This window comes from Mirounga angustirostris, unplaced genomic scaffold, assembly GCF_029215605.1.
Source record: "Mirounga angustirostris isolate CCGP_5_RB_7025 unplaced genomic scaffold, mMirAng1.0.hap1 SCAF_17, whole genome shotgun sequence".
Taxonomy (NCBI): Eukaryota; Metazoa; Chordata; class Mammalia; order Carnivora; family Phocidae; genus Mirounga; species Mirounga angustirostris.
In genome coordinates, this window is record NW_026991725.1 from 43,221,263 (window position 1) to 43,235,516 (window position 14,254).

General features: G+C 61.9%; 1 protein-coding gene across 6 annotated transcripts in view; it reads left to right on the top strand.

Moving 5' to 3' along the window:
- The first annotated feature begins 132 nt into the window (after positions 1–132).
- BAIAP2 (BAR/IMD domain containing adaptor protein 2) overlaps positions 133–14,254 on the top strand; it is a 68,255-nt gene continuing 54,133 nt past the window's right edge. For all 6 annotated transcript variants that reach the window (XM_045888300.3, XM_064583241.1, XM_045888297.3 and 3 more), the window contains exon 1: positions 133–286. In XM_045888300.3, the coding sequence (XP_045744256.1) occupies positions 233–286 (54 nt within the window). In that variant the 5' untranslated portion in view covers positions 133–232. The remainder of the gene's footprint in view (positions 287–14,254) is intronic.

Sequence of the window (14,254 nt, forward strand, 5' to 3'; positions counted from 1 at the left end):
GCGGGCGGGCGGCCGGGGGCGGTGATCCGGGCGCGGGGGGCGGGGCCCGCGGGGGGCGGGGCCCGGCGGTTATAAAGGCGGGCGCCGCCGCGGGGCCGCGTTTTTGGTCCGGCTCCGCGCGCTGCCCGCCCGGTCCTGCCGCGCCCGCCGCGCCGCCCGCCGCCCGCCGCCCGCCGCCGCCCGCCGCCGCCCGCGCCCCCGCTCCGCTCCGCGGTGCCGCCGGACCAGGACCATGTCGCTGTCGCGCACGGAGGAGATGCATCGGCTCACGGAAAATGTCTACAAGGTGAGCCCCGCGCCGCCGGCGCGCTCGGGCCCGACCCGGGCGGCCCCGGCGCCCTCGGGGGTCTTCTCGGAGCGGCCGCGGGGACCGGCGCAGCCGGTCGGTCACAGGTGGTCGCGGGCGCCCACGCTCCGAGAGCCCCGCGCTGCCCCCTCGCGTCCGCCCCGGCGTCCGGGGGACGGGCCCTGGGACCGGAGTGGAGCGGGGCGGGGGTCGCCGGGGGCCTCGCCGCCCGTCCTCCCGCGCCCCGGGTGGCGTGGGGGCCCCGTCGTGGCCCCTCCAGCCGCGGTTACGCAAGCCCTTGGGCACTTTCTCGTCAACAGGCTTTCGCTTTGCACGACTCCTTCCCGGGCGGTCGTGGCCGGAGCCCCAGGTGGGAGGTCGCGCGCGGGCAGGTTGGACGGGTGGACGGATAATCCGTCATCTTATGTAACCGCGGAGGGGAAGACTAATTGTGTAGGAGGCTGGCGCGCCTGCCTCTGCTTCTGATGTGTGTGAAGAGTGTGGTTCGCGTCCTCCTCTGCACGCTGTCGCTGTCACATCTGAGGGCCGCAGAGCCCCGCCGGGAGACCCCTCTGAGGCCCCCTCCCTGGTCCTTCTGTGCCTTGTGCACATGAGCAGGCCTCTGGGTTTCTTTCTGGCGTCCATTGTGTCAGTTTACACCCTCATCCCTGGGACAACAGACCCAGGCTCCCCGGGGACTCAAGGCCCTCTGCAGCCCCACGCGGGCATGTTCTCAGGAGGGAGACTCATGCCCTGGGCGTCCGCGGCAGGCTTCTTACAAAGCTGTGCTTGATTTCAAAACCCTGTGTGAAGGTTAACTGGTGGGCTGGGAGGTTGAGGTGCTGGGGGTTCCCGTGGTAGGTGCTGGTTCTCGGGGCTAAATGGGATTGTGAGGCGCTGGCGGAGCAAGTTTCTAATTGTACTGAACAGTTATGGCCGTGCTTTCTTAGCCGGGGGCCTGCAAAGCCCTCCCCGTAAGCTCGCCCAGGCTCTGGACGGCCCCCGGGACACTTGCCCCGTGGCCCCTTTTGCTCTCAGCTGGATTTCAGGTGGCAGACTGTCCTCCAAAACGGCTTCTAACAGAGGTTTTAAAGTTCCAGCTCCATCACGGGAAGAATTCTGAAGCCGGTCAGGATTGACTAAGTCAGTTCTGGAGCCATGTTAGAGCTGCTGGTAAACGCGAGTCAGAGGCTGATGAGGAATCGGCACGTAAAAGGAACAGCCTCTGGGGTTTTTGTGTTTGGTATCACAGAGAATCTGTGGCATACGTTTCTGTTGGTGTTGGTCTGCAAACGCTATCAGGGAAAGGAGGTTTATTAAATTATTAGTCATTAGTTCCATAACCGTTTGCTCATTATTGCAGGGGGTGGAAGGGAAGTGCTGGCTAGAGGATCTCTTTCCTATTTTCCCTGCTTCTGCCATGAAACCATGAAACGGGAACTTTCATGGTGAGAATCGCGAGGGGTGCATGGTGTGGCTACACTCTGGGGAACCCCATGATTGTCCTTACTAAAACTCATAAGCTGGATGGTGAGGCATGCAGTTAGGGCTCAGCGGCTTCGAGATGGAGCTGTGATTTCCCTGGAGACCCGAAGGGAGATCTGCCAGCTGGATGGGGGCAGGAAGCTAGTAGGGTCTGAGTGTGAGGACCGTGCACCCCTCTGGAAGCCAGCTGGAGGGTGTCGGGTGCACATTCAACAGGCGAGCCCATGCCCTGTGCCGGTGGGGCAGGTGGTTCATGAGCTCGCGTGGGGGAAGCGTGGCGAAGAGCCCTGAGCTCTGCGAGGCTGGACGCGGCAGGCCTTGGTGTCCGCAGGGCCGTGCCCCTCCAGCCGTCCGGTCACAGCACGCCCACACTGCAACGCCACCAGGTTGGCTTTGTAGGTGACACTCTTCCTGACGCTCCGTGGCTTGACTGCCAAGTCTTGGAGTGCCAGCACTCTTACCCTTTTGTGTTATGTCCCGGGAGAGCTCAGTGTTCCGAGGCCTAGCCGGCGCTGGGGGGCAGCATGGGCACCCTGGCCAGGCGGAAACCAGCCCACACCGAGGCACAGTCAGGGAGCCGCCCGTGTGGACCTGGCTGGTCCGCCGTCCTGTCGCGGGGGGAGCTGGGCTGCCTCTGCGCCTGGGTCGGGGGCTTGCGGAAGCGTGGCCGGGCTGTGGCCCTGCTCAGTGTCCCCCATGCTGCAGCCCAGCTGTTTGCTTTGGCCCTGCACCGTTCCAGCTGCAGTTCTGAGTGCTGTTTGCCTTGGCAAGAGAGGGAGCAGCAGGGACGCTCGTCCTTGGCCTTGCTGATTAAAAATGTGAGAGTAGAATGTACTCCTGCCTGGAAGAATCAGCCACATGGACTTTTACCTCTTTCCTTGTGGCCCGGTCCCTGTGGGAGCCACGTCCTGGAGGAACTTCATGAGAGGTGCAGGGAGAGAAGTGGAATGGCTTCCAGGAGGCCGCTGAGAGCTCACCTTCTGACCTGGGGCAGGGGGACACGCACTGAAGCCTTTTGGGGGGAGGCATGAGCCTGGGCCCTTCGGGGGCTGGAGGTGCAGGGAGCAGAGCCTGGCGTCCAAGACTAGTCTGGGGGGCAGCCCTGGGTGGTTGCCTGGAGTGAGGGACAGAGGGGGGCAGGCATCTACTGCTCAGAATTAAGCCCAAACCATAGCCCTCCTGGGAGAGACCTCTGAGTGACCCAACATGCTGGAAAGAGGCTTCTCCAGTAGCTGACCTCACTTCCCCCGGGGGCTTTGGGCAACAGTCAGGTTGGTGTTTCTTTTCTTTTTTTTTTTTTAAGATTTTATTTATTTATAAATAGAGAGACAGCGAGAGAGGGAACGCAAGCAGGGGGAGTAGGAGAGGGAGAAGCAGGCTTCCCACGGAGCAGGGAGCCCGATGCGGGGCTCGATCCCAGGACCCCGGGATCATGGCCTGAGCCGAAGGCAGACACTTAACAATTGAGCCACCCAGGTGCCTTTGACTTTCATTTTCTTTCCTTTATTTTTTTTAAGTACTATATCTTATTTTTAATTTTTAAGATTTTATTTATTTATTTGACAGAGAGCCACAGCGAGAGAGGGAACACAAGCAGGGGGAGTGGGGGAGGGAGAAGCAGGCTTCCCGCGGAGCAGGGAGCCCGATGCGGGGCTCGATCCCAGGACGCTGGGATCACGACCTGAGCCGAAGGCAGACGCTTAAAGACTGAGCCACCCAGGCGCCCCCAGGTTGGTGTTTCTCATGGTCGTAAGTGCCAGAAGAAGCCGTGGCTCTCGGCCGACCTTACGAGCCTGGAGGCTGGCAGCTGCAGCAGCTTCCCAGGGACAGTCGCGTTGCTTGTCCTGAGGAAGTGGGCAGGTGGGAGGCAGCCTGAGGAGGCGGGCTCCCTAGGAGGGCCTCGGGCCGGTGGTTTACGGGGGTGCGGCTCTGGGGCCTTGGTCAGCAGGGCCAGGCTGGTTGCTAGAGGCTGTCTGCTCGTCCGCACCCCATAACTGTTGTGGGGAAGCTGGCCCCGCCATGCCATAGCTGCCCTGCGGGTGGCGGGTGACGTGGGGTTCCTGGAGCCAGGAGTCGGTCAGGCTTGACACCCCTGGTGCCCTTGGTAAGGGCTGGTGCCGGGTGGGGGCATTGGCGCTGTGGGAGGGCGCCGACTCGCTGGCTTTTCCCGTGGTGGCCTGGCCGCCCAGGCCCTGCCCACTGCCCTCCGCTGTGTCCCACCCATGCCTCCGGGTGGGTGTTTGGGGGGGCTCTGGGCAGCCCTGTGCCGCCGGCCTCAGACCCGCCTTCCCCTCACTCGCGGCTGGGCAGCCCCACCGAAGCGTTTGCTGCCCTCAGAAGCCTGGCGTCTGCTGTGGACGGAGCTCAGGGGCCCCCGGTTGGAGAAAACGCAGTGGACTGAGAGGCACCTCGTCGGCAACGGAAGCGCCTGCTGGGAGGAGCGGGGCCGGTGTCTGCTTGGGGGGCAGGCGAGAGCCACAGCGCCATGCGCACCTCTGTGCACGCGCGTGCGTGTGCGTGCGTGTGCGCGGATGAACACGTGTGCACGCGAGTGTGCGTGCCTGTGCGTGAGTGTGAACGTGAGTACGCGTGCATGCGTGCAGGTGGTGCTTGTTGGCTTTGCTTTAAAGGTACTTTCAGGGGTGCCCATTGGGGTCCTATCTTCTGACAAGGTGGCAGGGCCTGCTGTCACCGACTGGACTGTCTGAGCTTCGCTTCTCCTGGGTGTGTACGTGGCGCCTGTCCGTCCCCGCCACCAGCATTTGAGGGGTGCACCTCCCACCCCTTTTCTGGAGTAGCTAGGGCAGCAAAGGGGAGTTTCTGTGGTGCACTGACCTCGAGCTGACTGGCTGTGGCAGCTCCTTGTGCCCAAGTCATCGCGGAGATCGTCGGCTCCGTGGCCCAGGACCCTTGCCGGCTCATGGGGTTCCTGGTGTATGGCCGATGAAAAAACAGGGCAGCCTGGAGACGCCAGGCTCAGGCCTGTGGTTCTGCGGAGTTCTGAGCAAGTGTCTTGCCTGCACTGTCCCTATGGGTCCTGCCCTGAACACATGTCCTGTGTTTGGGAGGTTGGTTTGGCTCGTGGGACTAACCCGTGGGCACCCGAGGCTCTAGGTCACAGTGGTGACTGGTGCTGGCCCTGGGCTTTTGGGGTGCCGTCAGCAGGGAGAGGCACTGGCAGTGCCGCAGTCTTGTGGCTGCCTGGTTTGCGGTGACATCCCCCCGTTGGCAGTGACGCCCCCCGGTTGGCAGTGATGCCCCCTGGTTTGCGGTGACATCCCCCCATTGGCGGTGACATCCCCCCGTCAGCGGTGATGCCCCCGGTTGGCGGTGACGCCCCCTGGTTTGCGGTGACATCCCCCCATTGGCGGTGACATCCCCCCGTCGGCGGTGATGCCCCCCGGTTGGCGGTGATGCCCCCCGGTTGGCGGTGATGCCCCCTGGTTTGCGGTGACGCCCCCTGGTTTGCGGTGACATCCCCCTGTTGGTGGTGAAGCCCCCTGGTTGGAGAAGCTCCCTTAGGGCAGGCCAGCCCTGTTCCCACCTCCCCGGCATGGATGTGCGGGCTGGGCTGCCTAGGACAGGCAGCCTTTTGTGGGAGGACTAGTTGCTGAGTGAGAGGGCCTCGTCCCCTCCTCCTCACTCCGAGAGGCGGGCTGGCACTCCTGTGTGCAGGTCTGGGTCCTGCTCTGGAGAGCCCTGCAGTGTCACCACAGGACTGGGTGGGCCACTGGCAGGGCTGGCCTTGCTGCTCACTTGTCCCCGCTCAGCTTGGCCTGGCACCCTGGACGTTGCCTGTGCTGTCATCCGCCAGTGGGGACACCTGAGCCATCAGTCCAGCGTGGGGGTGCCCTGGACTGCTGGCCAGGTTGGCTCCTGTCCTCTTCTCTCGCCCCCAGGCGCACCGAGCCAGGGCCTGCCCTATGTCGCCTTCATGGCCACTGGGGATGGGGAGGCTGTCCTCATTATGGTGCAGACCTGTGTCCCCTGGGTACGCAGCAGTGGGGCACTGTCCGGGGGCCTGTCAGCACTGTGCTACCACCCACCGACAACAGCCGTAGGAGTCACGGACGGCACAGACCGAGCCGGGCCCCGCCTCCCCAGCTGTGATCACTGCTGGCCCTGAGTGGGCTGCATGACCGGGAGGTGGCTCGAAAGGCCCCAGCCCAGTGGGCACAGGGGGCTCCAGCCAGCGGCCTGAGGGGAGGTGGGTACCTGGGCTGCTCTTAAAGGGCAAAATGTTTTGTCTTCACGTGACATGCTGCCAAGTACACCCCGCCTTCCCCTGAGACCCTGCTTAGGATGAAACAGCCAGGTTTTGGGGTGCTTGCATTTGCATTACCATCAGCGCCTCTGCGGGGGTCTGCCCTCCTAGCTGTTTGCTCCAGGAGCAGCAGCTCAGAACCCCTCGGGTTCTGGAGGCCATGGCAGGTCTGTGTCCCTCTTTCTCGGGGCCCGTGGGCAGGCTGGGTGTTGGCTGGGAAGTGGTTGGTCCTGCAGCATCCTGGAGCCTTGGTGTTGGTCCCCACAGTGGGGGGACACTTGGGCCTGTGAAGAGAGGGGCTGGGGTGGGAAGGCGGGACCTGGAGCCAGACCAAGCCCGTCTCTAAGAGGTGACCTTGGGGACAGGGGCCAGGGGATCTGTGCCCACACTGTCTGCGGGATCCCTCCTCCTGCCTTCAGCTCCTCCTACAGACTCATACGGCAGGAGCCTCCATCTGTCCCAGAAACCTGTCTGGCTCTCGGGCTCCTGTGGGCTGGCGGGGAGGAGGCTCGCCTGGCCTTTCCCTGCCCTGGCTCTGTGGCCCAACGGTCTCAGTCCTTCAGGTGCATGATGGCCAGGATGCTCCCAGGTCCCTGCGGGTGCCCCTTCCCGCTCCAGTGCCCATCTGGAGGCTGGCAGAACCAGTCTTGACGTCTCTGCTAGGAGATGAGCTTCCTGAGGGTGCCACCGCCCACTCTGGGGGAGAGCACATAAGGTGTCTGGACGCGCATCCCTGGACCCCACACCCTGAACAGAGAGATGCTGGGGCCAGTATGGGCCACCAGGACAAAACAAGGCCACTGTTCAGAGGGAGTGCTTTCATGTTTGACATTTTAATTTCCTACTTACGGGGGCTCCTGGGTGGCTCAGTCAGTTAAGCGTCCGATTCTCGGTTTCAGCTCAGGTCATGATCCCAGGGTTCTGGGATTGAGCCCCACATTGGGCTCCAGGCTTGGCATGAAGCCTGCTTGATATTCTCTCTCTGTTTCTTTCTGTCTCTCACACTCGTGCCCTCTCTCTCTTTCTAAAATAAATAAAATCTTAAAAAAAATTTTTCCTACTTATGGGGACAGTTTTTTAGAATTATTTCAACAATTTTTAGAAAGGCCTGTATTAAACGTGTGAAATAGATAGGGATTTGTTAAAATCTCTTCACATTCAGAATCTGGCTGTTCTGAGCTTCGTTTCAGCTCACAGACCTCAGTGTCCCAGTGTCCCCAGCACCGTTGCCTGGGCCATCGGGTATCAGTGGCCAGTTTTCCTGAGCAAGTCTCTGGAATGTTCTTCCAAGCCGTGACACCCATCCTGCTGTTTTTGTTGCCCGCCCTTTCTTGTTTCTCCATCAAAGAAGGTTTTCAGACACCGGCCAGGATCCCTGTTCCTTCTGAGTTGCTAATGGTTCATGGACGTGACGTCCAGGTTTGCCCCTGCCCAGGCACGCCAGGGACAGTCCCAGGTAGGTGTGGGCCAGGTGATGACACAGGTAGCGGACCGTGAAATGCTCCGGGATGTCATAGGTGTCTGCCGTGTGAGACATTGACATCTTGCTGTGGGGGTTGGGGGCGAGGACGGGGTGGGGGGTGTAGGAGGGGTGCCCCCATTCTGGAGCCAGAACACTGTCCATCAGGGCGTGTGCACCACCCGGGGACCACGCACAGTCACAGCTGAGCTGCCGAGACAGAGTGGCTTTGCTGCTTTGGGCGGGGCTCTTAAAAGAAGGGGCCATGGGGCTCCTGGTTGGCTCGGGTCATGATCTCAGGGTCCTGGGATCGAGCCCCATGTCAGGCTCCCTGCTCGGTGGGGAGCCTGCTTCTCCCTCTGCCACTTGCTCACCCCCACTCATGCGCTCTCTCTCTCTCTCTCTCTCTCAAATAAAGAAAATCTGAAAGGGTCGTGGCAGGGGCAGAAGGGTTACTGCCCGAGAGGAAATAGACCCAGGGCCCTCTGCTGCCCCCCGAGCCCACTGTGGGGCTGGTCCGGCCCTGCCCTGGGAGACACTGGCAGAAGAGGCCTGTTGTCTGTCCCCCTTCATTCCCTCCTGCCTGCCCACAGAAGCCATGTCCTTTCTAGTCCAGGGACCGATGGCGCTCAGGCCATGGCTGTCTCGCCCTTGGGAACCAGGGCCTTGCTGGCCCCAGGCTGGGGTGGCTTGGAGGCACCTCTCGGCCAGGCGCTGTGGTCAAGCCAGCAGCAGGAGTCCTGGGGAGGGGGCTGTGAAGTCGGGTGTGTCACCCTCTCTCTGGCTCTGCCTCGGGGGCAGGGGGGTAGGCGGAGCTTCGGCCGCGGGCCACCTGGGCTTTCCAGCCTGCTGCTGATCGTGAGTAACCTCGATGGCCACGGGCCAGGCACCAGAGCTGAGAGCGCGTGACCTTCTTTATCCCTCAGCCTGCCTCTCGAGGGGGGCTGTGGCTGGCCCTGGCTGTCAGGGGAGCCACAGGGAGGCCAAGCAGCGTGTTCCAAGGCCGTCAGCTGGCCTGGGGCTGAGCCGGGGCTGACCCAGGTCTGCTGAAGCCTGGGGCCGTCTGTCTTTCCACTCGGAGGCCCCGCAGACTTGAGGCGAGTTTTTCAGCTTCTGTGCCACCGTTTTCTCATTAAGAGTAAATGGGCCCGTAGAAGACTTCCTGGCACGTAGAACGTGTTGGTGCATGGTGGTTGTCATCCTGAGCTTTCAGAGCGCAGAGTTCTTCAGGGGGTGGGAGGTCGGCCACAGGGCAGGAAGGCCCAGGCGGAGGCCTCCATGCCTCTGACTTCCTGGGTGCCCAGTGGCCTGTGGTCCCGTCAGAGTGACAGCCTTCAGGCCGCCCCCCTACAGAACGTGAAGGCAGCGGGAGGGGGGCGGTTCCAGAGCCTTCCGAGACTGCCTGCCTGCTTGCTCATAGGTAGTTTCTCATCCAGCGGGGAGCCCAGCCCTGTGAAACTCCGGTCAGAGCCTTCGCAGGGACAAGGACTGGTCAGTGGAACGTTCTAACCGGGCAAGCAGGAACCAGACCTAGTTTTGTTGTTAGCGTTGGGCCTTCACGTGGCGACTGGGGGTTGGCCCAGTGTCTCCGGGGGCTCCAGCCACCGTGACACAGCGCCGTAGGCGGTGGCTTCCCCAAGACACCGATTTCTGATGGCGTGGGGGCTGGGAGTCCGAGAGCCAGGTGTGGGCAGGGCTGCTTCTCCCGAGGCCTCTCTCCTGGGCTGGCAGACAGCCGCCTTCTGCCCGAGTCCCCACACGGTTGTTCCTCTGTGCGCGTCTGTGTCCTGATCCTTCTTAGAAGGACACTAGTGAGGCTGGATCAGGGCCCACCCTGATGACCTCATTCAACCTAATTAGTTCTGTCAAGACTGTCTTTCCAAGTACAGCCACGTTCTGAGGTGCTGGGGGCTGAGGCTTCAGCGCATTAATTTTTAGGGGACTGATTCAGCCTTTAGCACCAGGGGCAGCATTGCCCCCCTCCCCCGAGGAGCAGTGGGCTGGTATGGTCGCAGGGCGTCCTGGGTGCTCTGTCTCTGAATCAGACTGACAGGTTTCCAGGCTGGTCACGTTTGGGGCCGTGGTGGCTTCTCTCCAGCCTTAATCAAACGGCCGTCCTCAGGCCGTGGCGACACGAAGATGTCCACAGGAGCACGCTGTGATTTTGTCCTAAACGCAAGCACGGGCCTCAGCTCAGTGCTGAGCACAGGCAGAAAGCAACCTGAGTACACAGGTCCCCGGGCGTGGGGCCCAGTGGTCAGGGGCAGGTGTGCTGGCGGGTGCTGCATGGAGTCTCCCAGACAGGAGAGGGGTGGCCAGGCTGTCAGGGCCGTGTTTGGACCCTGCTGCAGGGTGTGTCTGGTTCCGGGGGGGGTGGGTAACCAAGCCTAGGGAAACAGTGGTTCTCCAAGACCCCTGAAAGGAGGGGGGAGCTGGTGGCCTGGCTGCTCAGGCTGCGGGGAGCCAGGACTGCAGAGGGCCAGAATTTTGTCCCTTGTCCTGTGCTCCTTTGCCAGTAGCTCAGGCCATCCCTGCTCCTGGGGCCTCAGGGCCCCCGAGCCCCCCAAAGACATGAATGGTCACTTGATTGTACGTTGGTGGCTTGTCGGAAAGCTGATGGAGGCAGGAACCCCCACGTCACTGCAGGGCAGCTTCCCGGCCTCCCTCACCCGGGGTGGGGGGCAGGAACTCCAGCCCTCTGTGTTCTGGAACAGTCCAGTGCCCTGTTTCCTTGCACCAGCTCCCCTTGCTTTTTCATGCTCCCTCCTTGGGAGGCTGCAGCCAGGTTGGCCTCCCTGTGCCCCTGTGTGGTCCTTGTCTCTGTTGGCGGCTCGGGCCTGAGGCCATGCGTGCGCATGGCAGGGAGTTGTGGCCTGAGGGGGGCTTGTGGGCTGTGGGGGCTCATGGCCCCTGGGGGAGTCCTGTGGAGAGTGTGGGGAAGGGGGCCTGATGCTCCTAAAGGGTAACTGGTGTGAGTTGAGTGCTGCTTGATTTGTCCCTGCTCCCTGGGGGATGTTTTCTGTGTCCTCTGCTGGCCTTCACTCTGCCAGCATCACCCCAGTGGCTGTTTTGTTCTGGAAGCTTCACTCCCTCCAGTGATTTTCTGAGCAAGTATGAACACAGTCTTACCTTTCCTCTGGTTCTAACCCAGCGAGATCCAGCTCAAGATCCACCTCCTCCAGGAAGCCCCCCTCCCCAAGCACTCACTGAACGCCCCAAGTTGGCGTTATTCCTTTAAAAAGGACCCCCAGGATAGATGTTCCAATTTTTAAAGGGGGACAGAGCCTTCCACCTGGCCCCACCCCCAGGTGGGAGTCGTGCAGAGCTACCCCAAGAGGCCAGGCTTTCCTGGCTTGGCCTGGTGGTCCTTCCCCCTGCCCATCCCCAGGCCCTCTTGCCCTCCACCCAAGGCCCCGTGAGTCAGTGCCCTTCGTGGGGCTGCGGCAAGCAGGCCTCCCCTTGGAGGATGGCTGCCACCTTCCCGGGCAGCTCCTGGACAGCAGGCCGCCACAGTAGACTCGGGCTGCGGGCCCCAAAGCTGGTGCCTGCTTGTCCTTCAGTCGTGACAGAGGTGGGAAATGGGGACAGGTGGTCAGGGAGAGCCAGGCCCTGGGCCCCATGGCTGGAGGCCGTGTGTCCTGGGTAAGCAGATGGGGCGGGCACCCCAGCATCAGCCCTCCTGTAAGGGTCACAGAGCAGGTGCACGTCACCTCGTTCGGTGTTGCTGGACGGGGCTCCCGAGGCAGCCCAGGGCAGGCGGAATTGTGCAGATGGCACCTGGTCCAGGCTTGACCGCCGTCTGGATCGCAGTGAGGCCTGTGTGCGGCGAGGGGTGAGCTCAGCTGTGCGGCCAGCCTGCGCTTGAAGCCAGAACTGGCTCCGCCCAGAACTAGTGGGCAGGCCCTTAACCTCCCAGGCCTCTCTCCATCCGTCTATAGAGTGGGGCAGCAGCGCTCCGGATCCGTCGGGTGAGGGTGCAGGGTGATGGGGGTTAAAGGCCAGGTGGGGTCCCAGCTCCGTCTTGTTGTCTGGAGTTGTTCTTCCAGGGGTCGAGTGCACAGAGAGATGTGAAGCCTGGCTCGGCCACACAGCACATTCGTGTGTGTGCACAGGACACAGGCCGACGCACCCACCCTGTCCGGCCTTCGCTGCGTGGGCGGGGCTGGGGGGGAAGCACGAGGCATGTCGCTTCCCCTCTGTCAGCAGAGAAGCTCTGCTCTTTGTGACCGCCCTGCCAGGAAGGTGCTGGAGGGGGGCCATGACCAGGAACCAGAGCTGAGGCATGAACAGGATTCCTGAGCTAGCAAGCGGCAGACCTGGACATGGGCCCACGAGCAGGCTGGAGCAAAGTCCCTTGGCAGAGCGCCTTTCTAGAAATGGGTTAGCCACTCTGCTCATTCCCCCGAGGTGGAGACGAGGTGTCTCACTGCCCTTTCTCCTTGCTGGCCAGGCAGACCTCTGACCACAAAGTAACTCAAAATGCCTGTTAGTGTCCAGGCAGGCTGGGAGTGTCCTGGGCCACCCAGGCAGGAAGGCTCCCAGGGCTCCCAGTGTGGTGGTGGGTCCTGCCGACAGCCACCTGCGCAGGGGCCCTCGTCCTTTCCCTGTTGCTCTTATAGAAATGTATGGCTGGGGTCCCCGGGGACACCTCTGCCATGGAGGTTCAGTTGGACTCCAGGGGTGGCCGGAGCATCCAGCGTTGGGATGTCCTGGCAGGAAGGTGACTGCACAGCATGCCTGAGCTTGTGAGTGTGTCTGGCAGAGACCCCTCGTCACTCCAACCCTTTCTCAGTGTGTACTTTGGGGGGGCATCCAGGAGCCCTTTGCAGATCCCCCAGCAGCCCACCAGGGACATTCCATAATAGATGCTGAATGAACCAATGAGCGAGTGAAGTGATTGGGGCCAAATACACTCGAGGCTTGAACAGCGTGGAGGTTATGGGCGCCGACCTCCCTCCCCGTTGAAAATCTGCGTGTAAGTTGTGACCCCACCCAAAATTTAACTACTGTTAAATAGACTGTTGTTGACCAGAAGCCTTACTGATCACGTGACCACTCAGTTAACACGTTTTGTAAGTTGGGTGTGTTATATGTTACGTTCTCACGATGGAGTTAGCTATAGAAAAGAAAACGTTGGGGCGCCTGGGCGGCTCAGTCAGTTAAGCGACTGCCTTCGGCTCAGGTCATGATCCTGGAGTCCCTGGATCGAGTCCCGCATCGGGCTCCCTGCTCGGCGGGGAGTCTGCTTCTGCCTCTGACCCTCCCCCCTCTCATGTGTTCTCTCTCTCTCATTCTCTCTGTCTCAAATAAATAAATAAAATCTTTAAAAAAAAAAGAAAAAGAAAATGTTTAAGAAAATCATTAGAGGGGCGCCTGGATGGCTCAGTCGGTTAAGCGTCTGATTCCTGGTTTCGGCTCGGGTCACGATCTCAGGGTCGTGGGATCGAGCTCCGTGTCAGGTCTCTCTGCCCCTCCCCCTGCTCACACACATGCACGTGCGCACACATTCTCTCTCTAGAATAAGTAAATAAACAAAATTCGAGAAGAGGAAATCAGGAAGAGAACACGTTCATGGTGCTGTCCCGTGTCCAGCGAACCCCCCGTGTAAGTGGGCACGTGCAGCTCTGCTGCTCAAGGGTCCGCAGGAAGGGTCTGAGCCCACGAAAGCTGCCGAGGGAATAAAAGGCACAAGCTCCGCCTGGAGCCGCAGAGCTGGAGCCAATCTGGGGATCTCATCTGCAGGCCCAGGGGTCAGAGCCGGTCATCGCTCACGTTGTGGGATCGTGTCCTGGCTCGGGAACGTGGCCCTGGAGCGTGGGGTGGTGGGGCGCCTCTGTGCACCCTGAGGCTCTCCGGGGCCCCCACGTCTCGGGACCGGTGTGAGCCGGAGGACAGGAGGCAGGCTGCCCCCGGCCTTGCTCCTGTTTTCGTTCCCAGGGTGGGGTAACCACGAGGAAAAGCAACTCCCTTCCCCTCCCCGAGTAAACAGACCCCTGCTGGAGTATTCGGGTGTTGGGCTCTCAGCTCCCTCCATGCAGAGCCCCTGAAAAGACAGCAAAATCCCCGCACTTCTGGGACCCGGTTCAGGGAGGAGCCCTTCTCCTCCGTGTGATGCTCTGGCCTCCCTGGGCTCCGGGGCCCCTCCTAGGGCCTGGTTAGCGGAGCCGGTGATGGGGCGGGTATAGACGGGGCTCCCCAGCACGGGCTGTGTGGGAAGGGCAGACGAGCCCCGTGCCAGGCCTTGGACTGCCGGGGTTCTAGGACGTCCAGCGACTGGGAGGCCGGTGGGTGACTGTCCACCTTGTGTCCGCCTCAGGCTTCCGTAGGAGGCCTGCTTTTCAGGCCGGGGAGCAGGTGTCTGCACAGAGCCGCAAGGCAGAGGGCAGTTCTGCCTCTAGCCCTGCGTGTGGGGGAGACAGCAGCTGCTGCGTGGCCAGGCCTGGCGTCCTGGCCACCTGCCCTGCCCAGGTGCCTGAGTGGCACCCCAGTGCCCGTCCACCCTGCCCACTCACTCCCTCATTCCTTGTGCTGAGGGAGCGAAACCCGGCGGCTGTCCCCGCCGGCCATTGGGTGGGTGTGGGCGGGCTGCCCCGGTGATCCCCTCGCTTGGCCTGGGTGGCTCCTGGCCTGTTTCCTGCTGTCAGTATGTTAATGGGGCTCGAAGGATGAGCTTGGACAGAGTGTGCTCTTCTGGCCAGGAGGCTGGGGGTGCCACCCGGGAGCCAGGGGGGGCCGTGGGCCTGGGCAGGCGGGTGTGTTT